Consider the following 25,221-nt stretch of genomic DNA (forward strand, 5'->3'; position numbering starts at 1 on the left):
AATTTAAAGTTGTGCCATCAAATTTGTCAAGCAGAAATGAAAAAAAGCTAATCTTGTTCAATTAAATGTGATGCAATATAGAAATTTGGCTTAGCTACATGGTTAAAAAAAGAGAGAGAGGAAAAAGATGAATCTAAGGATATTAAAAGCATCAAAGTCCTAAATGATGAAAAAAAAAGAGGAAGTAGTTTTTGTTTGAGTCTCCTGCTTTTTTCTCTCACTGTGTCTCTCTGGCGCAGTAATACACAGCTGTGTCCTCAGTCCTCAGACTGTTCATCTGGAGATAAACTTTACTGCTGGAGTCATCTCTGGAGATGGTGAATCGATCCTTCACGGACTGAGAGTAATAGAAATAAGAACTTCCAGTGTATACAAAAGCAATCCACTCCAGTCCTTTTCCAGGAGCCTGTCTGATCCAGTTCATGTGATAATTGCTGAATGTGAATCCAGAGGCTGTACAGGTCAGTCTGTGGGAGTCTCCAGGTCTTTTAACCACTGGTTCAGACTCTATCAGAGTCTGGCCATCAACACCTGTCAAGACTAAAAAGAAATACATCTCATTCATTACTTTGTTACAACAAATGAAACATTTTAACATCAAGATCACTGACAGTCTTCACCTGCCCAGCAGATAGTTACAAGCAGCAGTCCTGTCCTGTAATCCATCATGTTAAACTGCAGCTTCACTGTTATCTGTCCTCTTACAGTCACTTAAGTAGAGGAAGACGTCTGAGATTTACATCGACTCCTCCTCACATCAAGGATGCAGCTTCATCACACTTGAACTGTTATGGAAATGAACTCATTTTAATGTGCTATTAAAATCAGCACTGATGCAAAGAGGAAACTGTTTCCCCTATTTAATTATTACATCTAAATGTATTCATATTTCAATCAGGTAAAAACATACAGTTCATTTGGATGAAGCTTCATTGTTAGTGATACTTCTACATGGAGGAACATAAAGTTAGAGAAACTAAAAGGACCTGATCCAATTGCAGCATTTGATGGCTGAGGATTAAAATAGTTTCACATTTTAATTAATTACATTACAAATATAGCTGAACAGATATTTCACAGTGTTGCAACCATAAGATTTTGAGTCTGTTCTTTAATATAATCAACATTTTTCTTCCCGTCTTGGACACATGGATGAAGATACAATATTTCTGAGTGACAATTTCTGGTCAGCAGACATTTTTTGTTCCATATGATCCAGAAGTGAGATGTAGTGTAGCCAGTGAAGATTTTAACAAAGTAAACTAAAGGTTAAAACTGGTCAAAATGTTTTGAGAGTATTTGAAAAAAAACCCAACTCGGGGGCGCTGTTGCGTGATGGAGGAGTAAGACGTGTTTGCGATAGCTCTGACAACCTTATCTTTATTAAAACACAAAACTTTAATAAATCCGCTCTAAAGATCTTCGGAACGACGCAAGAAGACACGCACAAGCGCAGCACTAAGATTGACATAAGAAGACGATGTCGAAAAAGGTAAAATCTCGAAAAACCGACCAACAAGAAACGGGCCCCGACCAGCCCTCGGACTCCAGTTATGGGGCTGCACATGATGATGTATGTGAGCAGGGCGACCCGCCAAACCGTGCATTATTGACCGCTATTTCTGCCCTGCGAAACGAAATCACGCAGATTAAAGACGATATCTGTGCTTCCATTGATGCACGCATACAAATTGTATGCACCGAGTGGAGGGACGAATTAGCCACAACTAAAAAGGAAATTCAATCATCCATTTCAGCACTTGAGGGGACCCAAGCAACGCACGAGAAAACTATTAAAGACCTGGAGAAGTCAGCCTCACTCCACTCCGACGATGTTACTGCTCTCCAGCACCAAGTTGCGAGACTAAACTCTGAAGTGGAGAAATTAACTTCAAAATGTGAGGACTTGGAGGGCCGATCAAGGAGACACAACATTAGAATCACCGGAATCCCGGAGGGAGCAGAAGGATCCAAGCCGCGCGACTATATTGCCGGGCTGCTACAAGACGTGCTGTCCCTGGATGAGAAGCCGCTGATTGACCGAGCGCACCGGACCCTCCGGAGGAGACCCGACCCTGCCGAGCCTCCTAGACCCTTCATCCTGAGGCTCCACTATTATCATGTGTTGGAGGAAATTTTACGGAAAGCCAGGGCGGCGAAACAACTCTACCACAACGGTAAAAGGGTTCAAGTTTTCCCGGATTACCCTCCTGCCGTGGCTAAGCGAAGGGCATTATTCAGCCGCGCCAGAGAGCTGCTGCGTGACAAGCCCGACGTCAGGTATGGATTACTTTATCCCGCAAGACTCCTGATTACCCACAACGGCACACAGACTTCCTTCACAGACCCTAAAAAGGCCGAGGAATACGCCGAGCAAATCTCCGCTCCGGGGCCGTCAACATCGGGGAACGTTTGAACTTTTAAATCACGGTTCTCAGTCTGCATAGCCGCCCGGCGGCTGCCGCCGCCACAGCAGTCACTGTCACAGTCAAGACGCGCGTATGCAACCTGCGCCTCATGGCGGTAAGAATGTGAAACTTGCGGGATGTCATTTGTGGGACCCTAGATTTATGATTATATTTCGTTTGAGGTATGCCTATTCCTACTCCTTCTGTCTCACTGCAGTAATTAAGGTTAAGAATGCTGAGTATAGCAATGTGAGTGTTTATTTTTATTTGTTTGCAATATGATAAAAGGTGAATCCCAGCTCTTTTTAGTTAACATCCTAAAGCCCAGTTCACTAGCGCCACAACCTGGATTGGTTTTCATTATTTATTTATTTACTTATTTATTTTTTTGTCCCTGGAGTGCTAGTGTAAGATGGTTATGATGCCTTCAAGTACCTGGTTGTGTCTGAGTAACAAACCATATTACAGAGGTTGAAGATGCTGCCAGGTTCAATATTTGAGAAGCTGGATTTTTGTTTATTCTATTTTCTGTTTTTGAAATAATTTAAAGGGTTATATTGGTACAGAGCCTCAGAGGGGAAGACTTTAACACGTCTTTCTCCCTGTCGGTCTCTCAGTGCTTTTATTTGTTCTCAGGCTCAGGTTGCAGATACATTTTAAATACCACACTGTGTTAATTATGTGTCTCTTATTAATATCTGATTCTGGTACTGTGCTTACTTTAAAGTTCCTTCAAGTGTTTTGCTCCTAGTTCATAGAAAATCTTAAGATTGCGGTTAGGTTTTTCCTGAGGCGAAAGCCATAACTTTTTTGTTTTTTCTTATGTTTATCCATGTATAAGGTTTGTATTTTTTGCTGCAAGCTACTGTGGATTTCAAGTTTGAATAAGTGCGTGTTACTACTTGATCGTTCGTTCCCCTTCCATTTAAATATCTTGTTACTGAATGTCAGAGTTGGTGGACCAATTTAGAAGTTAGCAGCAGGCCATCAACAAATGTAGGGTAGTAACATTAGTTATTTTATTTAGCTTCCCTAAGAAGGCTCGCGCCATTCATTTTGAACTGGCTAGAGTAGTTTTGTTTGTTCTTGTTATTTTGTGGTTGTGGTTGACCTGGGGAGGGAAATTTGGGTGGGGGAAGGGACTAGTAGATGGGCGTACAGTGGCGGGGTGGGAGGGATACGAAGACCCTACGAAAATGTTTTGCATGTCAGCTGAGACACTGATTGTACAATACTGTTCCATAACTGCTGATGACTACGAATGTCAATAACGCAGGGATAAGAAATCTCACATTTTCCAGTTGGAATGTACGAGGAGTAAATAATCCTGTCAAAAGAGGGAAGGTTTTGTCCCATCTTAAAACACTGGCCTCAGACATTATGTTCTTACAGGAGACGCATCTGAATAATAACTCACATGGCAGGCTTAGGACAAGGTGGATAGGTGAAATTTATCACTCCACTTTCTCATCCAAAGCAAGGGGTGCAGCAATTTTATTTAGAAAAGGTGTTCCTTTTGTGCAGAAAAAAATGTTTACTGATAAAGAGGGTCGCTATATTATAGTCATTGGAGAAATACACAATATCTCCCTTACTCTAGTGAATATTTACGCCCCCAAATCAAGACAACCCTGTATTTTTTCAAAAAGTCTTCGCATTGATACCGGATATCTCACAAACTAATTTGATAATTGGAGGGGATTTTAATACCGTTTTGGATACTTATCTTGATAGATCCTCCACAACAAACCTCTCAAGTAAAACTTCAAGTGAATATCTGAATACATACATAAGTAATACAAACATCCTAGACATATGGCGGATAATGAACCCCTCAGGTAGAGACTATTCATTTTATTCACCTGTGCATAATTCCTATAGTAGGATAGACTACTTCCTAGTCGATGCCAGACTTGCACCTTTTGTATTAGATGTGCGGTATCACAGCATTGTAATTTCAGATCACAGCCCCCTTTCCTTTTCGGTACGCTTAGACCATATGGATAAACCCCATACATCTTGGAGACTAAATCCACAACTTCTCACTGATAAGAAATTCCGGGAATATCTGAATGATCAAATTTCCCTGTACTTTGAGAAGAATGACACTCCTGAGATTTCACCTTCCACCCTTTGGGAAGCGTTCAAAGCCTATATTAGAGGTAGCATAATCTCATTTGAAGCATCAAAGAAAAAAGAAAATATGACCAAGTTAAAGGATTTAGAAAAACGGATCAAGTTACTTGACAGAGAAAATGCTCAGTCCCCATCTAAGGATCTGCATGGGAAAATAGCAACCCTGAAGTACGAATACAATGAAATTATGTCTGGGAAAATAAGTAAAGCATTCCTTTATACCAGGCAGAGGTTCTTTGAATTCGGTGATAAACCACATAAATTATTAGCCCGGCAACTTCGGAAAATGGAGAACGATAGGACAATACATATGATAAAGGCCCGCGACAACAAGATCCTCACAAAACCTAAAGATATAAATAGTAGGTTTCTTGAATTTTTTACTGAATTGTATACTTCTAAATCTACCCCGAATTCTGAAATTGTGAATGGATTTCTAGATAAATGCGACCTTCCCAAATTGGGTGTGGAAGATTGTGAATCACTGAACGCTGGGCTTACAGTTGCAGAGGTACAGAGGGCTACTGCCTCATTGAAAAATAATAAAACACCAGGTCCCGATGGTCTTCCTGGAGAACTATATAAAACATATAGTGAAAAATTATCCCCTTATTTATTAAGAGTATTTGAACATGCCCAGACAAATGGTGTTTTGCCGCCGACTTTGACTGAAGCTGTGATCATAGTGATTCATAAAAAAGGGAAAGACCCGCAGCAAGTAGATGCATATCGTCCTATCTCGCTCCTGAATGTTGATGGGAAATTGTTCTCCAAAATACTGGCCAGCAGATTAAATTCCTTGCTAGAGAAACTTATTCACCCAGATCAGACGGGTTTTGTACCGAATAGGAACTCCACCTCCAATCTTAGACGTCTCTTTAATATCATGTACACAAAGAGAGGACCATCCAGCGATCTCGTCATACTCTCGCTTGACGCTCAGAAGGCTTTTGACCAGATTGAATGGCATTACTTATTTGAAGTCCTTAGCAGATTCAATCTCGGCGCTAGATTTCTGTCGTTAATCAAACTCATCTATAATAATCCTACGGCGCAAATTCTAACCAATAGAACATTATCCTCCTCATTTAAGTTGTGCAGAGGAACGAGGCAGGGATGCCCCCTCTCCCCTTTAATCTTCGCTCTTGCCATTGAGCCTTTGGCTCAAAGTATAAGGCTGGACCCTCAGATACATGGTTACACCACTAAAGGAACAAGTAGTAAAATATCCCTGTACGCGGATGACATCCTTCTCCATTTAACACGTCCACATGTTACTATTCCAGCGCTTTTAGATAAAATTGATCTGTTTGGAACCTTCTCAGGTTACCGAATTAACTGGACAAAAAGTGTTCTGATGCCGGTCCACATGGAGGACGTGTCACCCCTGATCAAGTTTCCATTTAGAATCTCCTCAGAAAAATTCACCTACTTGGGGATAGAAGTGACAAGACATCATACCTCTCTTTTCCAAGAAAACTTCCCTCCCCTTATAGAAAGATTACGTGCTAGGTTGTTATTTTGGGACTCACTCCCGATTTCGTTAATTGGAAGAATAAATGCGGTGAAAATGGTCTTTCTCCCGCAAATATTATATCTGTTTCAAAACATCCCAGTCTTCCTTAAGAAAACATTTTTTAAACAATTAGACTCTCTAATTACTCCCTTTTTGTGGAGTCACAAACCCCCTAGAATAAGCAAGAAATATCTTTGCAGGCCAAAATCGGCGGGAGGATTGTCACTCCCAAATTTTTTGCTCTATTACTGGGCATCAGCGATTAAGATTGTGACATTCTGGCTAAATACTACAACACCTCCACCTAAATGGCTGCTGATGGAGCGGGAGGACTGTCATCCATGGTCACTGGCTGCGACACTACTGGCTCCAACTAAGATCAGTAGGTTATTATATAACAATAATCCTATTATTCACAACATGATCTGTATCTGGAAACAAATCAAATCCAATTTCAATCTTAAATCTGTGTCCCATGCATTATCGATAGATAGAAACCCCACCTTTGCCCCCTCTGGTTTAAGCGGAGCATTCTCTGTGTGGAGTGAGAAGGGTATTAGATGCGTTGGAGATTTATATATAGGAGGAGTATTTGCTTCATTTTTACAACTGCAGCAGAAATTTGGATTGGGGAATAAGCATTTTTTTCACTACTTGCAAATCAGGGACTACATACGGAAACATTTGAAAGATTTTGAGACGGAATCAAAATCATCATTAGATGACTGTTTGAAACTGCAGCCAACTGAAGCAAAACTGATAACCCGTATTTATAACACCCTCTTATCACTAAGCCACCCCCCTGACCATTTACATAGAAATAAATGGGAGAAAGAACTTGGTGAACAGATCCCAGGGGATCTATGGGACAGGGCCCTTGAGAAGATCAATACCTGTTCACACAGTGCAAGACATTGCCTTATTCAATTCAAAATTATACATATGCTTCACTACTCAAAAGAAAAATTACATAATATATATCCAGAGGTCTCACCCATATGTGATAAATGTAAATCCTCTGTCGCAACGCATATTCATAGTTATGTAACATGCCCCAAGATTAATTCATTTTGGATTGATGTTTTTAATATAATGTCTGAGGTCATGAGGATTGCGATCAAACCAGAACCTCTACTCATCATTCTTGGGGTATCTGACACTCTCAACAAACTAAACAAAGCACAACAATGCTTTGTCTCATACAGCCTTATAATTGCAAAGAAAATAGTTCTCACACTATGGAAAAATGTAAATGCGCCAACATCTAAGATGTGGGTAGAGGCCATAACTAACACTCTCCATCTGGAAAGGATTAGACACATTCTGAAAGACAGTGTTCAACACTTCAATAAAACCTGGCAACCTCTTATATCATACCTTGCAAATATGTAAACCCAACACAGCAGCACGTCTCTCAGCAAACACATTACAGCTCCTGACATACAGTAGTAGGTAGGGTCTTCGTGGGGGGAGGGAGGGGAGGCACGACAGGTGAGGGGAGGGTAGCTTACCAGGGATGGGTTTCCCAGTCAACCTTTTGTTTGTTTTGTTTTTTTTTTTTTTTTTCCTTTCTTTCAGTCGTTTTATTTTATTTTAAGTTTTACGATAATAATATAATTCATTGCATCTGATATGTTTTTATTTTATTCTTGTATAATATCCTTTTATAGCCATTTTGTAAAACGTTACTTTTGTATGTAGAAAAAAAGCCTGGAATGTATGAACAAATATATGTCTAAATGATCAATAAAAAGACTTGTGAAAAAAAAAGAAAAAAAACCCAACTCAAATGAGGTCAAAATTGAACAGTTTCATCTCCTCAGTCAGAACAGACTGCAGACGTCTACTGCTCAGTTCAACAGCATGTTGAGGTGTGAGGGCTCCTCCTCTGGTGGATTCATGTGTTCAGGCTCTGAGGTTTTTGTTCAGGTCTGCTGATGTTTGTGTCACTGTGACTCTGGCACAGAAATACACAGCAGAGTCTTCAGGCTGCATGTTCTGTCCATTCAGAGTCACTGTTTTACTGGAAGTGTCCAAGTCAATACTGAACTTTGTTTTCAGTGAGTCTTTGTAGTAAGAGTCTCCAGTATATTTCATGCCAATCCATTCCAGTCCTTTCCCTGCTGGTTGTCTGATCCAAGCTGTGTAGTAGCCACTGAGAGAATAAGAGACCTGACAGCTGATGGTCAGACGATGACCTGGCTGCACAGTCACAGAGGCCGGCTGAGTCAGCTGTTCACACTTCACACCTGGGGAGGAAAACATGTTAATTATTGAACAGTGATCAGAGTTGTATGATGATAATGTCAGTGTTTGTGTCTCAGTGAGACTCACAGCATCCAGCAACCAGCAGCAGCAGAGCTACAGAGAACATGTTGGCATTGAAGGTGTTTTGATGGGAACTTCCCTTTTTGTGCTGTTGTCGGCTTTTGATGAACTCTGTCTGCTTTATTTTGCATAAAACACCACCTGTTTTGTATTTTTTGAATAAATGAACTAGGATGTCATTGGTTTTAACTCTTGTGTTGTGGAATGCATTTGCAAATATAACACAGACCAATGAAACTGATGAAAATTAGATGGAAAACATTTGATTGTGTCCAAACTGCATATATTAATTTTATATGTATTTCTTTAATATGTTGGGATTTGGTGACTCATCTCATCCTAATCCTTTATTAGATATTCTTATTAAAATACATGTACTAAACACTTTTCATACCTGGTGTACCTTAAGTGGTGGTGGGTCTGTAAATCAGTTTAATTTAGTGTTAACATCTAAAAGCTATACTTAAGTAAAACTTAAGCATCTTCATGAAAAAGTCACTTAGCTATTGTAAATAAGATACATTTGTAAGTACGTAAATAAATAAGATGGAATGTTTATCACAAATATGTCCTGTACAAAATAAAACTATCAATAAATAAATACTATTGAAATCGGACTGTTCCCAGGTGTCTATGTCTTATGTTGTCAGTATGAATGGGAGGATGTTGGACCGTTTCCCCCTCCGTCTGGGGGCTCCGGCGGCGCCGGGGGCGCCCGTGGAGGTACGGTGGGGCCCTGGCCCGGCTCGGAGGGCCGGCCCCCGTCTACTGGATGGCCGGTGGGGGGACGCAGGTGTCTTATCAGGGCCGGCTTTGCTGGTCCTGCTTCCTGGCTTCGGCCTCCGCTCCCCCTCCTTCCCCCACTACACGATTCATACGCACATAGGCGAAGGGCGGGGGGTCCGGGTCGTGGGGGGCACTGTCCCGCGTGGCCCGGCACTCCCAGCCTCACGGTTTTAACAGCAAAATAGACACTGCACATTCAACACTTAATAAATACATTTGACAAGGACACGTAGTTCGGGAGGGGGAGGGTCGGTGTCAAATCGATACTTGGCCCTCCCCCCTCCCTGTTTTTATGGCATTAATCACATGCACTCAACACCAGGGGCGGGAGGGGGTCCCACATCACCCGCGTTCCCTCACCGGCCTGGGATAGGTGGGTCGGGATACCCGGGCCTGGCGGGGCTCGCCATGCAGCCTGGGGTGCCTTCTGGCGGAGCTGGACCCCCCCGGGGAGGGGGAAACGGTGCGTGATTGTGTGTCTGTGTCGGTGAGAATGCGGTATGGAAGGGTCCTGCCATGGAGGATTTGGGCCTCCATTGGCAGGACATCAAAACTTAATAATTTATCAATATTATATTATACAAAGATGGTTATTATTATTATTATTATTATTATTATTATTATTATTATTATTATTATTATTAGTATTATTAGTATGTATAGTATATCATATTATTATTAGTATAGATATCGGATAGTTGAATGGATGAATGAATGGGATGCCTGGGTCTGGGGCCCTCCGTTGTCGGGCCTGCACGGGTGTCGCCTTGTTGGGGGGTTCCCTCTCTCCGGGCCCGTCTCCGGTCCCCCCCGCTGCCTCTGCGGCGGGGCGCCCCTCTGGTCTTGGAGGGCCACTTTCGTGGGGGGCGGGTGCGCCTGCCCGCGTCGGCGGCCGGGGCGGCTCTGTCTCTCCGGGCAGGCTGGCCCCCTGCCGGGTGGGGGTCGTTGGCCTGAAGGGTGAGGGCCTCCTGGCCGCGTGTCCGGCCCGGACCGGGTGGCCGGGGATTGCCTGGGTCGCTGTCCGCCGGCGCGGGATCCCTGGCTGCTTCTTCCCGCGCCGTGGGGGCCCCGCCCGCGGGCCCCCTTGGCCGCCGCCGGGGGGGGCCTCGCAGGCGGTGGGTTGCCTCCCTCCTACTTCTCCCCTCTGTGGGGTTGCCGGTGGCCTGGGTTCCGGGCTCTTCCGTGTCGGCCTCTGGTCTCGCGGGTGGCGGGGTCGCTCCCCGCCCTCCCCCACTATAGCTACACTTCAGGTGGAACTTTGTTTGGTTTATTACACACGCACACACACACACACACACACACACACACACACACACACACACACACATAGTCACTTAGTCACATGCATATACACACACACACACACACACACACACACACACACACACACACACACACACACACACACACACACACACACACACACACACACACACACACACACACACACACAACACACACACATGATCATATACATACACACACACACACACACATAGACATACACACTGGCTTGTTCACCTGCATGCTGGCTCTCTAGTTTTTGGGTTTAGGTAGCGGTAGCGATAGCTTAGCTCAGACTGCGATCAGATCTCAAGATTTAGGTCGATTGCTGGTATTGTTTTGGTTGGCTCCGTGCCGGTTTCGTGCTTTGTTTGTGGTTTTTTGTTGCAGATTTCCAGTGCTTGACGTGTGTTTCCGTGTGTTCCTGCTTCCTGGATTGGCAGTGGATGTCGTCACCCCCCCCCCCCCCCCCCCCCCAAAAAAAAAAAAAAGTCACTGGGTTTGTATGTGTATATTTATGTATGTGTACGCATATGTATGCGTATATATATGTATATATATTAAATATAGTAATAATGCACATATATATACTTTTGGTTTCTACCGTCATGGTATCAATCATTAATATGTGTGCAGACAAGGGAAAAAAAAAAAAAAAGAAATCGGACTGTTTTTATCGTATCACATCACTTTTATTGTCATTCAGGCAGATTTCCTCAGAGATGCACTGCAGAACCAAATGACAATGCAGAGTCAGCAATAAAAACATACGGAATTAACATACCTGAGATGAAATAAGTATAAAATACTGGCTGCGATAGTACAGTGAATAAGATAGATAAGTGTAGAACCAAGAAAAAAAATATATTTTTTTTTTTTCATTTTTTTTCCCAGTAGAGCGCGTTCGTCACACATTTCAGTTAATGTCTGGAAATCAACTTTCTCCACATTATAATCTAGTTTCATCAATGTTGTGGCATTTTTTTAAATAATAATCCCTTTATTTACCTGAATGACACCAAATGGGTTTGGCAGAAAACACATAAAGAGTTAAAGTGACTTAAAACCACGATCCACATGTGTTCAGAAGTAAACTGTTAGTGAAGTTTTTGTGTTTGTGAATAAAATTCAGTAAATAACAGATCACAGTAAAGGTAGAGGTCTTAAAAATTAAATCAAGTAAAGTTATTGTTCATTATTGTTTTTCTTTTGTTTTTTAACCTAGACCCTGGTGACATTGAGGGAAAAAGCACATTTGCATAAATATTTCAAACTTGAGTTTTGCATAAATTATTTTCTGGAAAAAGGAAAACAGGAAAACTCTCAGAGCAGACAGACAACAACCAGCAGGCAAAGGAGTTTTTTATCCTGAAGTTGGAGATGTTTCTTTGATGCTTTTCACAAAACACAAAATGAGTAAACAGGACAGAAGTTTACTGACTGGAGATTTACATCAGAATACCATGAAGGAAGAGGCTCCTGTTATAGTTTAATGGATAAAAGGTATAGTTATAATGGATATATTTTTTTTTTAACTTTTACTTCCATATGTGTTTTAAACATCAGTTGAGAGCAAATGTGACTTTTTTCCCCAAAATCTTACATTTACAGAAGTCATTTAACAAGATCTGCCTGACAGACACTAAATCAATAATTTTCCCTTCAAGATAATTTTATTGGTAAAAATGAAATAAATAAAATGAACAGAAGAAATGTATCACACACATCACACACACACATTAGATTTTATATTTTTGGCAACATTTTGTGCTTATATCCTACTTTTCTTTCTGCTATACACACCATAAAAGTAAGTTCAGCTTAATGGATATTTTTCTTCATTGATTTTTTTTTTTTTTTTGACAAACTTCTTTTTCCAGACCCAATGATGAAATGCAAAAAAATGTCCTAAGGGTCCATGCAACTGAAATCCTACCAAAAAAAAAAATACAAGTTTTCGTACGGCTGCTCAACCAGATTCAAACACTGTGTCTCTCGAGCACAATAATAAACAGCAGAGTCTTCAGTCCTCAGACTGTTCATCTGCAGATACAGCTGCTGTCTGCTGTTGTCTCTGGAGATGCTGAACCGGCCTTGAAATGACTGAGAGTAGACTGTGCCACCTCCGCCATTGATGTATGCAATCCACTCCAGTCTTTTTCCTATGGAGCTAGAACAGTCTCATAATTCACAAATGCACAGGACAAGTTTTACAAATGCACAGAACGATTTGCAAATACACACACAGTTTCACACGTGCACAGGACAAGTTTTACAAATGCACAGAACCATTTGCAAATACACACACAGTTTCACACGTGCACAGAACAATTCACACGTGCGTAGGACAAGATACACAAATGTATTTTTGATGCACACACAAATATAACCTGATTTACACATGTTTTTTTGTCTGTGAGTTGCGCTGGATTTGTGTGTGAGTTTTGAGACTCCCCTGACGTGACGAGATCCACACATAGGTTTTTTTTAACACGGAAGGATCTGCAACCAATCAGATGTCTTCATTTGTTTCAGCCAATCATAAGAGCAGACCTACGTGGGGGACGATTCACTCTAAAGCAATCAGATTAAAGGGGCGGATACACCTGCTGTTTGAACTGCGTTAGCGCTGTTCACTTAGAAAAGTGATTAATATTTCAAGTTAGTGGAATAAAGATAAATAAACACCAACAGGAGATACAAGATAAATAAACAGGATGGAGAGGATATCACTGCTCTGATTTTCTTGTGATCTCGGTAAATAAAACAGCGCAATCGGAGATGGTTTGTCGGGCTGATCAACCAGAGCCGCCAGCAGACTGCACTCCAAGTCCTGCCGATGCAGCAACTGATTATGAGAAACAGCGGAGATATTTATGTATCTGAACTACAGGTGTCTTTCAGGAGAACGAGCCTGTTGACGGGGGTGAATATTGCTGCAGGTTGTGTTCTGGCTCTGGCCACTAGCGGCGCTGGTCCCGGTCAGACACCAGCTGACCAGTGACCAGATGTGGAGGTCAGAAACAAGCAGCTGTTATCCTCACATTCATGATGTGACATTCCCACCACACAGAGACAAACATGTGTCAAAACAGCGGTGGCAGATCAACACATTCCCGGTGCAGAGTCATGCATGGGAAGATGCAGCCGTGATGATGCTGGTCGGGGTTTAGTCCACCGATCATCAAACATCTGAGCTGGATACAGAGGTTCTTCGGTTATCAGTCGACTGATACCGACTTTACTCCAGATATGTCGGTAAATTAATCTCCTGACATGTGCGCTGCTGCTCCACCTGCCGCTGCAGCTCGTCCCCGTCAGACAGCGCAGCAGCTCTCTGCTGTCTGTCTAGTTCTGAGCTGAATCAGCGGGACAGTAATACTTCGTGAAACCAAACAGAGCAAATATACAAAAATCTCCGCTGTTTTTCATCATCAGTTTCTGCATCGGCAGGACTAAGAGCTCTCCCGACGGCTCTGGTTGAACAGCCCGACAAACCATCTCCAATCGCGCTGTTTTATTTACCGGGATCACAAGAAAAGCAACAGTGATCTCCTCTCCATCCTGTTTATTTATATTTTATCTTCTGTTGGTGTTTATTTATCTTAACTCCACTATCTTGAAATATTAATCACTTTTCTATGTGAACAGCGCTAACGCAGTTCAAACAGCAGGTGTATCCGCCCCTTTAATCTGATTGGTTGCAGATCCTTCCGTGTTAAAAAAAACCTATGTGTGGATCTCGTCACGTCAGGGGAGTCTCAAAACTCACACACAAATCCAGCGCAGCTCACAGACAAAAAAACATGTGTAAATCAGGTTATATTTGTGTGTGCATCAAAAATACATTTGTGTATCTTGTCCTACGCACGTGTGAATTGTTCTGTGCACGTGTGAAACTGTGTGTGTATTTGCAAATCGTTCTGTGCATTTGTAAAACTTGTCCTGTGCACGTGTGAAACGGTGTGTGTATTTGCAAATCGGTCCGTGCATTTGCAAAACTTGTCCTGTGCATTTGTGAATTATGAGACTGTTCTAGCTCCATATTTTCCAGGAGCCTGTCGGATCCAGTTCATCCCAGCGCTGCTGAATGTGAATCCAGAGGCTGTACAGGTCAGTCTGTGTGAGTCTCCAGGTCTTTTAACCACTGATTCAGACTCTGTCAGAGTCTGAACATCAACACCTGAAAAACCAAGAAAGACATAACATGCATCAATTTACAGTAGTTGCAAAAATGAAGTTTATGAGATTAAGATCAGTGAAAATCTTCACCTGAGCTGTAGATAGTTAAAAGCAGCAGAACTGATCTAGAATCCATCATGGTAACCTGAACGTCCACAGTTCTCTGTCATCATCGCTGCAGTCACATAAGTACAGGTGGAAGTTTTCACATTTACATTGACTCCTCCTCACAAGAACAACTGAATGTTTAATAACCAAGAGTCATTTCACCAAAGTGTTGTTTACATGTTTCAGTTTAGTTTGTGGAAGACAATCACGTCACTGATGTTGTGCAGCTCAGGTAGCTAAGCTGGTCAGTTATCGAAGGCTAATGATAATTCTATTAAAGAATTATTAATAATTAATAAAGTCGACTATTTATCAAATTGAATTATCAAAATGATAATAATTCTCATAGGGGCACCACCCCGGGGCCTTAATCCAGGGAAAAATGATAACTTAACAGCAGAAAATCAGTCTCATATGATTTGAATTATCCTGCAGAACAGTAAATCTTACTATCACTTACAGAATAACAATTGAAGGAGTGAGATCCGAACACTGGTTCTGCTTAAACAATCAAATATGACCAAGTTTTGCATGAAACAACACAAACCACTCATTAAAAATCAATCAGAATTTATTTACATACGGGTATCAAAAAGATGTAAATAAATACCCAATAAATCCCGATGGCACACTACGTATTATAAAACCATTAATTAACTAGAAAAACAACAATCAATAAAAATGAAATGAAAGTTAAATGCATGGAATGAAAAAAAAGAGAATCAAATGTAATAATAAACATGGTATCAACGAACATGTACGGTTCAACAACGTGGGTGAAAGATGGCTGCCGTATTTAAAGATGGCGGGACTGTAACCACGCCACGTGCAATCAGACCGGATGGTGATCCCGGTGTTTAAACCGTGATCAACTGGAGAAACGGCGCTTTAAAGCATGAATGACTAGCAGAAAGTGGTGACTACAAATTAATGACAACAGTCATGATAATGATGCTGATGTAATCTCAGCTCTGAACACAGATTTAGCTCTGAAACACTCTTAAGTTACTGGTAACCAGGGATCATGACTTCACACAGTTCTGAACCGCTCTTAGTCCTACTGATCACTGCTCACGGGCTCACGTCTCCTCTGGGATCCGGCGGGCGGGGCCGCCTCGTGCCGGGCCGTGCTTCCGGACCAAACGGAGGCTCACATGCATTCCTACGCGCGGCGGGGGACCGGTCTCTCCTGCCGTGCTTCCCTGCTCGCCGGCCGCCGACGCGCGGCCGTCCGGGCCCCGGGAAAGCTCACAACCGGGCGAGACGCCGGCCGTCCGTCCCGATCCCTGCACGGTTAGCAGACAGGGGGTTCGGAGCAGGGAGCGGGGCTTCAGTCGGAGCGTTCAGTCGCAGCTGTGTCCCAATCTGGTTGCCGGGAGCGCGTGGGCGTCGTGAGCTCGGATCTGCAAAACTTAAAGAGGACAGAGTTTAGTGGGAGCCGGAGTCTCCCGGAGACCGCTGGTCCAACGGAGCGGCCCGATCCGATGCGGGCCTTACACCTTCCCCCAGCCGGGGGGAGAAAAGGAGATGGGACCTTTGGCCCGGAGCCAGAAGGTCCAGCTGCTCAGGAAGAGAGGTTGATCGGAAGAGAGTAAAAAGGGAGAGAGGGACGCAGCGCCACGGTCTGCGCCGTGAGTCCTCGGATCCTGCGGCTGGAGCACGCTGCAGATCTCTCCTCTTACCCCCCCCCTTTGGGGGGGGGGAAGGTTGTGGTCCCTTCGGCCCGGAGCCAAAAGGACGTGCTGACCCCCCAGTTGAATGAAGGAAAAAGAGAAAGATGGAGGAGCAGCGCGGCATTTTGATCCTACGTGCGCTGCGGTGACGTCATCGGTGTCTCGTTGCGATTGGATGCGCGCCGCTTGTAGGCGCCGCCCCCCCCACGCAAGGCATGCTGGGGGTTGTAGTTCATGGCAAGGCGGCCATTTTTGGAGGCACATTACAGCCGATTTCCAGCTGAGCAGTTTCAAAGTTGAATATACACATTCACAACATGTTCATACATTTATAAGTCCAGAGTTCACATGGGCATATGGGCGATGCCCAACACTGATCATCACTGATATCAAATATTTTTTGATTAATGAAAAAAATCTAAAGTTTCTTATATTTTAATAATAAAGATGGTTATACTAGAAATTAAACTTAAGCTGTATATTGCATTAGGTACTTTAATTAAAAATGTATAGCAGATGAACTCATTTCAGATTAATATTCACTTTCTACTAAATATTGATGATGTCAGTCAGTTCATTTCTACGTAATATAAACAGTTAATTACTTGATTGAAATGCTCTTGAACTCTCTTGAACTGACGGCTCCTCAGGTTGCCTCTGACAGGTTTGTGCAGCAAATATTCTCTTTGAGGGATTTTTGTTCAAACACAAAGTAATAATGATTGTTTAATGGGCACATCAGATTAGGTTAAGAGACCACATCTGCTTCTAAACCTTTGGATCGTTTTTTTTATGTATAATTGCAGAGGGAAAATTAACTCTCTAAACATCAAGTCCCAGTTTATTGTGGGTGTTTTAAGCTAAAATATCTTCAGCATTAATGTGTTTACATGAAGTCTCTGATGGTTAATAATGTCATTTTGTTTCTGCTGTTGCAGCATTTACACAGTTTCTTTGTTTTCTAATTTATAATTCTAATTATTCAGATTTTTAAAAAGTTCATTGTCAAACTCCTTTTTATGTTTGCAGTAAAAACCAGTGGTGGTGTGAGGGCTCCTCCTCTGGTGGATTCATGTCACAAGTGTAAAGGCACTGAGAGGTTTTTGTTCAGGTCTGCTGATGTTTGTGTCACTGTGGTATCTGGCACAGAAATACACAGCAGAGTCTTCAGGCTGCATGTTCTGTCCATTCAGAGTCACTGTTTTACTGGAAGTGTCCAAGTCAATACTGAACTTAGTTTTCAGTGAATCTTTGTAGTTAGAGCCCCCAGTATATTTCCACCCGATCCATTCCAGTCCTTTCCCTGCTGGTTGTCTGATCCAAGCTGTGTAGTAGCCACTGAGAGAATAAGAGACCTGACAGCTGATGGTCAAACGATGACCTGGCTGCACAGTCACAGAGGCCGGCTGAGTCAGCTGTTCACACTTCACACCTGGGGAGGAAAATGTGTTAAATATAAAAAAAAAAGCCATTGTTAAGTGTACGATCAGTTTCTCTATGAGACTTACAGGATCCTGCAACCAGCAGCAGCAGCAGAGCTAGAGAGAACATGTTGCTACTGAAGGTGATCTGATGGGAGCTTCTCTTCTTTTACCACAACTGAGAGCATGACATCGAGTCTTTATGATGAAACCTGTCATGGGGTTTACTTTGCATAAAAATGTCTCTGACAGATAATGACAGTTCTGAGTCAAACCAAAATTTACATTTAGTTTGATTCTCATCAACATATATTTATCTTCACATCTGACATCTATGGAGGAACAAAAGCTCTATAAATAATTACTTCTGAGACTTTATTTCTCTGAATATGTTTGTAATGATGGTTAACTGAAGTACACTTCATGACTGAAAAGCAGAAAGAAAATCTTTGCTGACCTTGACATTACACGTTTATTTCCAACATTTGTTCTTCAGTGTAACTGTGTCTGACCAGCAGAACTGGTGTGTGTGTGTGTGTGTGTGTGTGTGTGTGTGTGTGTGTGTGTGTGTGTGTGTGTGTGTGTGTGTGTGTGTGTGTGTGTGTGTGTTGGCTGATATGGGGACCTGTGATGGACTGGGAGCTCTTCAGGTTGTACCTTTGCCTTCCAGCAGCAGGTATAAATGATGGATGATCATTGTAGTTTTGTCATTAACACTTTTGCTCACCATTACTCCATAAATTGTAAATATTGACAATAATCTCCGAGATTAGCACATATAATTATCATGTTTTATGTGGTTGTTTTGTTGCTTCTTATCTGATAGTTCGGTCGATAATCATCTGTTTCCAGCAGGACAGAAGTGCATTGATGGGAGATCTCATCAGAACGTCATGAAGGAGGATCCTGTAAACAGTCTCTTATTATTATTAGTTGAATGCAGTTTCCCAACCCTGGTCCTCGGAGCACCCTGTGTTGCGTGTCTTAAAAATTACTTTTTTATTTTTGAAATTACTCTATAAACAGTTTTTATAAAGCTTGTATTCAGTTAAGTATCAGGTTTCAAATAACTCGTCTCATTAATATTAAAACAAATTATTTCATAAAGAAAGAAAGTAAATTATCTTTGGTGGCAGATCAGAGAAGAGAATAAAAAACTAATTAATAACATTCACAAGAAATAGAATGAAAAAAGACTAAAATCCTGACTCCAAAAAGCAGAAATGAATGAATTTATAGACTTCTGACAAATTTCAGTTTCTGGGCTTTTCAGACAAAATAACAAAAAACAGAATTTTCAGTGTTTATATGAAAATCTTTGCCGTTTTGACATGTCGAGTTTTTGAACAGAGTTTCTCCTTTCTGTGTCACTGTGCCCTTCGAGCGCAATAATAAACAGCAGAGTCTTCAGTCCTCAGACTGTTCATCTGCAGATACACCTGCTGTCTGGTATTGTCTCTGGAGATGGTGAAGCGGCCTTGAAATGACTGAGAGTAGTACTGGTATTGGCTACTGACACCAGCATCAGTTGCAATCCACTCCAGTCCTTTTCCTGGATCCTGTCTGACCCAAGCAACAGCATTGCTGCTGAGTGAGAATCCAGAGACTGTACAAGTCAGTTTATGGGACTCTCCAGGTCTTTTAACCACTGATTCAGACTCTGTTAATGTCTGACTATCAGCACCTGCCAATCGAAAAAAGACAATATCCATAAACAACGCATCCACTTTCTGAAGTCAGATTTAATTCAGTCATTTAACATTTTCACCTGTCCAGCAGATCGTTAAAAGCAGCAGTCCTGTCCTGAATCCCATCGTGTCAACGGTGTTTTCACTTCTCTCTGTTGTTCACTGTGCAGTCAGATAAATAGAGACTGAAGATGTGAGGTTTGCATTAACTCCTCCTCATTGAATTAACAGCTCCAGACTGAACCAGGAATTACAGAACATTTATTTAACCACCAAACACAATCATGAGGTTATATGAAGCTGTGAAGTGAAATATTGAGAATTTACAGTTGTAAAAGTGTTTATTTGAAAATCTTTGCAGTTTTGACATGTCGAGTTTTTGAACCGAGTTTCTCCTTTCTGTGTCACTGTGCCCTTCGAGCGCAATAATAAACAGCAGAGTCTTCAGTCCTCAGACTGTTCATCTGCAGAAACACCTGCTGTCTGTTATTGTCTCTGGAGATGGTGAACCGGCCTAGAAATGACTGAGAGTAGTATTTGCTACTGACACCAGCATCAGTTGCAATCCACTCCAGTCCTTTTCCAGGAGCCTGTCTGACCCAAGCAACAGCATAGCTGCTGAGTGAGAATCCAGAGACTGTACAAGTCAGTTCATGGGACTCTCCAGGTCTTACCAGGAATTACAGAACATTTATTTAACCACCAAACACAATCATGAGGTTATATGAAGCTGTGAAGTGAAAAATGGAGACAACTCTTCAGTGTGTTTAAATGTGAACCTTTACTTATGATTTTACAACTGAAGATGTCATTGTAAAAGATTTAAGGAAAACATCACAGAAGAAAGGAATTATCTAAATCAAATCACACATGAAAATGTGTATACAATCACCAGCATATATGTCATTATATACACAACAACAACTTTATTTTATGTCTTTTATCTGTTATCACGGGCTGCAGGAATTAAGACCCAAATGCAGCAGACCTGGAAACCACAGGAATATAATGCAAGAGATTAACAGGGAAGATTAACCACTGGGACTAAAGAACTAAGCAGTAAAACAGTACAAGAACACGACAGAACAAAAGTGGGCTAACAGGGGAAAGACAAAGATGAGAGGATGTAAAGTCACAGGGGCCGAAGAGACACTGATGTGATCAGTGAGATTGGAGGCAACTCAGACAGAACTAAACACATAAAGTAACAGACTTTTAAGCTAAAACGTACGTGAGGCAACCAGCATTATAAAAGGATGTAACAAAGGAGGTCTTCGTGATGGTGATGGAGTTTCTGCACTGTAGTAACTCTGCAGCTTAAAGTCTGCATACATTTGCAAAAACAGGAGGAAACACAGATCTTAATGATTTAATATTAATTGTGTTGTAGTAATTCACATGTAGTTCTGTCTTCCAGCAGTTTCACAGCTGATTGTGTTTTGACTGACATCTGCCTCCGAAGTCAAAGATGTTATAATAATGAATGTGTCTGTGTTAAGCTGTGAGTACATGAAGGATTTGGGTGTAATTGTGTCATTCACTCATCTTTCCACATTTTCTACACCAGGGATCCTCAATTCTGGTCCTCGAGGGGCCGGTGACCAGAGATGGACAGAGTACTCAACCCCAGTACTTGAGTAAGAGTACAAATACTACTGGTCAAAATTTACTCTGTTACAAGTAAAAGTAGCTCAGTCAAAATATTACTCGAGTAAGAGTAGAAAAGTACTTGCTTTTAAAGGTACTTAAGTATCCAAAAGTAAATGCTTTTAAATTGACTTTAAGTAAAAGTAAGAGTAAGAGTAAGAGTAAATTTCTTATTTTCCATATCAGTAAATTACTATATTTTTTCTAAATTAATTTAAGGATCTTTTAACTCTTGTTTCTGAGAATTAACTCTTTGAAACCAGCTGCACTGATGTGCACTGATGCTGCACTGATGTGCTGCTTTTAGAAGAGTTAAGATACGCCCAAGGATTTTGTGAAAGTCCCCTGCTCCGAGTCCGGCTCATTATCAGACTCAGACGACTCAGCGGATTGTCTTTCTTCTCCTGACGCAGGCGTAGCCATTGTTGCGGCTATGTCTTGACTTGTTGCGGCTCTGTCTTGACAAACGCAGGCTACTTTGGCGGTATCGTTTTGAGGAGGCTTGACGTATTTCCGCTTTACGTACATCCCAGTGGAGAGCGTGCACTGTGATAGGTCTCCTCCTTTGACAAAAACAGCTTGTGTCCAATAGGATTTTAGGGAAGAAGAAAAAAGAGCAGACCTGAAAGTAACGAGTACTTTTCAGCCTTCCTAGAAATTTACTCGAGTAAAAGTAAAAATATTTGTCTTGGAAATGTATTCAAGTAAGAGTAATAAGTACCAAAGAAATCTAATACTCAAGTAAAGTACAAATCCTCTGGATATGTACTTAAGTACAGTACTCAAGTAAATTTACTCCGTTACTGTCCACCACTGCCGGTGACCTGCATGTTTCCTGCTTTTACACACCTGATTCTAATTAAATCAGATGGTCATCATCAGCATGTCGTGGAGGTCTGCACAAGTCTGTTAATGACACAGTGACTTGTATCAGGATTTGTTAAAGCAGGGAAACATCTAAAACATGCAGGACAGCAGCCCTCAAGGGCCAAAATTGAGGATCCCTGATCTAAAACATGCATTATAAAGGACCTCAAGGACTGGAACTGAAGAACCCTGTGATACAGCAACAAACATTAAAATGGCCTTAAACTCGGGTGAGGGCTCCTCCTCTGGTGGGTTCATGTTACACATTTTCAGGCTCTGAGAGGTTTTTGTTCAGGTCTGCTGATGTTTGTGTCACTGTGGTATCTGGCACAGAAATACACAGCAGAGTCTTCAGGCTGCATGTTCTGTCCATTCAGAGTCACCGTGTTGCTGGTAGAGTCTGCAGAAATGCTGAACTTGTTTTTAAGTGACTCTTTGTAGCCTGATGATTCTCCAACTTTTGCATATCCAATCCACTCCAGTGCTTTCCCAGCAGGTTGTCTGAGCCAGTTTGTCCAATAGCTGCTCACAGAATAAGAGACCTGACAGCTGATGGTCAGACGATGACCTGGCTGCACAGTCACAGAGGCCGGCTGAGTCAGCTGTTCACACTTCACACCTGTAAAAAAGACAAACACGATTTCTGATCAAATATCTGGTTACATTAAAAATAGCTTATCATTATAAGTCTGAAGTGACTCACATCCCACTACTGGAACACAGCTGCAAACATGTTTATGGGTGAAACAAACCTCCTGTTCACTCGACTCACACTGTGACATGTTTTTATAGCCGATGGGAGGAACAAAAATTTGCATAGACTCAAACAAATGACCATAATGTTTGATACTCTCTAAAATGAAAACTGCAATGAAATGATGACAAAGCAGAGTGAAACACCGACAGGATTAATTCTCTCATCAGAATATCATAAATTTATTTAACACAACCCAAATATGTTCATGCCACTCTGTGGAATTCAATCAATCAATCAATCTTTATTTCTACAGCACTTTTACCAGATAAAATCACAAAGTGCTTTACAATAAAATGCGGAGTAAACTAAAATTAAATAAGTTAAAACACAGATACTGAGATGGATGTTAAAATGAAAAAATAAAAGAAATGTATACACAAAAACAATTAAAATGAAAAACAAGTTGCCCCATCAACTAAAAACTTGCTTAAATAAAAATGTATTCAGCTGTTTTATTAAAATAGTCAACACTATTGGCCAGACGCAGAACAGGAGGAAGAGCGTTCTACAGTCGAGCGGCAATGGATTAGAAAGCGTGATCTCCTCTAGTTTTAAAAAGTGTTATTGGGACGGATGAAAGGTTCTGATCTGAGGACTGAAGTGAAAGAGCTGAGGAATAAGGGGGTAAAAGATCACAAATGTATTTTTGGTCAGGGGTCTCCAACCCTGGTCCTTGAGTACCCCTGCTCTTAAGCACACCTGATTCTGATTGATGGTCCTCATTAGTTTATAATCAAGGTCTGCACAGCTCTGTACACACCTTGAGTCAACACTATTAGACGCAGAAGCTGTTAATTGTCCATTAGAATCAAGTGTCCTGATGCAGGGAGACATCTGAAACACGCAGGACGGTGTGCCTCAAGGACCAGAGCTGGGAAACACAGTTTTAGAAATCTCACCAGCTTCTAATTAACTTGTCATCAAGGTCCCCACAACTCTGTTGATGACGCAGCTACTTGTATCACGGTGTTGCTGAAGCAGGGTAGCATAAGACATGCAGGACAGGGGCCTTCCAGGACCAGGGTTGGGAAAAACTGATTAACAGAACAGTTTATGTTTGAATCTTAGCTGAAAACTAACTTGAATTTTGACACAGCAATAAAACCAATAGGTGAGTTTTAGTTTTTAATTCAGTCTAGTCTTGATTGCCATGAATTTACATTCAGAGATATAAGTAGCTACAAGAGACAGAAGAGAGAGAAGCTGAACACCCATGACTTTTACTTGTTCTTAAATCTTTGAATGATCTGATATAAATACAGCAGGTTTTTGTACAGCTGCTCAGTCAGCTTGAGTCACTGTGTAACTCGAGCGCAATAATAAACAGCAGAGTCTTCAGTCCTCAGACTGTTCATCTGCAGATACAGCTGCTCTCTGCTGTTTTCTCTGGAGAGGGTGAACCGGCCTTGAACTGACTGAGAGTAGAATTTGCCACTAGTGAGACCATCAGTTGCAATCCACTCCAGTCCTTTTCCAGGAGCCTGTCTGACCCAGGCCATCCAATAGCCATCGCTGAGTGAGAATCCAGAGACTGTACAAGTCAGTTTATGGGACTCTCCAGGTCTTTTAACCACTGATTCAGACTCTGTTAATGTCTGACTATCAGCACCTGTCAATGGAAAAGAAAGTAGTCATAAAATATACGTTAACAACTTTATAAATACAGATTCAACTCAGGGTCAGTTAACATTTTCACCTGCCCAGCAGATAGTTAAAAGCAGCAATCCTGTCCTGAATCCCATCGTGTCAAGTGTGTTCTCACTTTTCTCTGGTGTTCACTTTACAGTCAGATAAATAGAGACTGGAGATCTCAGTTTTGCATTGACTCCTCCTCGAAAATCAAACCGGTCCAGACTGAATCAGTGATGCTAGTATCTGATTTATGACCTCATAGATTCATGAGTTTATATAAAACCTAAGGGGAAACTAAGGAGGCAACTCTTCCCTGAGTTTATATGTAAAACCTGAATTCTGGTCTAGTTCTGTTCAGAATCTTGTTTACATCTGTACATGTTGATGAAGAAATGTCTTGAAAACAGGGAAAAAAATATGTATTTTTTTAAGTAAAAATCATTGCTGAAAAATTGTGATTTATCTTCCACCTTTCGATTAACTCAAGTATCTTCACCAACTTTTTACAACTTTTTACAGATTAAAAAAATATGATCTTTCATGTTTCAAGGATCATCAATAAAACGACCTGCTGTTTCTGACTTGTTAGTTTGAGCAGTATGTGGATAACAATTCTGTAACTTCCTTCTAGAGGTCAAAAAGGGAACTGCAATAAATGTTGCACTCGAAGTTTTGTAAAAAGTCCTAAAATAAGCAACGTTGTTAGTGGTCTCCAGAAGTATTTAATCTCTTTGAGTTTTAGAGAGTTTGTTTTTTATGTGGAGCAGATACAACCTCAAATGTGTTTT

General features: G+C 41.5%; 1 protein-coding gene across 1 annotated transcript in view; it reads right to left on the bottom strand.

Moving 5' to 3' along the window:
- LOC133456785 (immunoglobulin mu heavy chain-like) overlaps nucleotides 1–17,972 on the bottom strand; it is a 48,184-nt gene extending 30,212 nt beyond the window's left edge. The window contains exons 1-2 of the mRNA XM_061735379.1: nucleotides 17,930–17,972; nucleotides 8,017–8,309 (exon numbers count right to left, since the gene is read on the bottom strand). Of these exons, the coding sequence (XP_061591363.1) occupies nucleotides 8,017–8,309; nucleotides 17,930–17,972 (336 nt within the window). The remainder of the gene's footprint in view (nucleotides 1–8,016; nucleotides 8,310–17,929) is intronic.
- Nucleotides 17,973–25,221: the final 7,249 nt, after the last annotated feature.

Source organism: Cololabis saira, chromosome 12, assembly GCF_033807715.1.
Source record: "Cololabis saira isolate AMF1-May2022 chromosome 12, fColSai1.1, whole genome shotgun sequence".
In the NCBI taxonomy this organism is placed as follows: domain Eukaryota; kingdom Metazoa; phylum Chordata; class Actinopteri; order Beloniformes; family Belonidae; genus Cololabis; species Cololabis saira.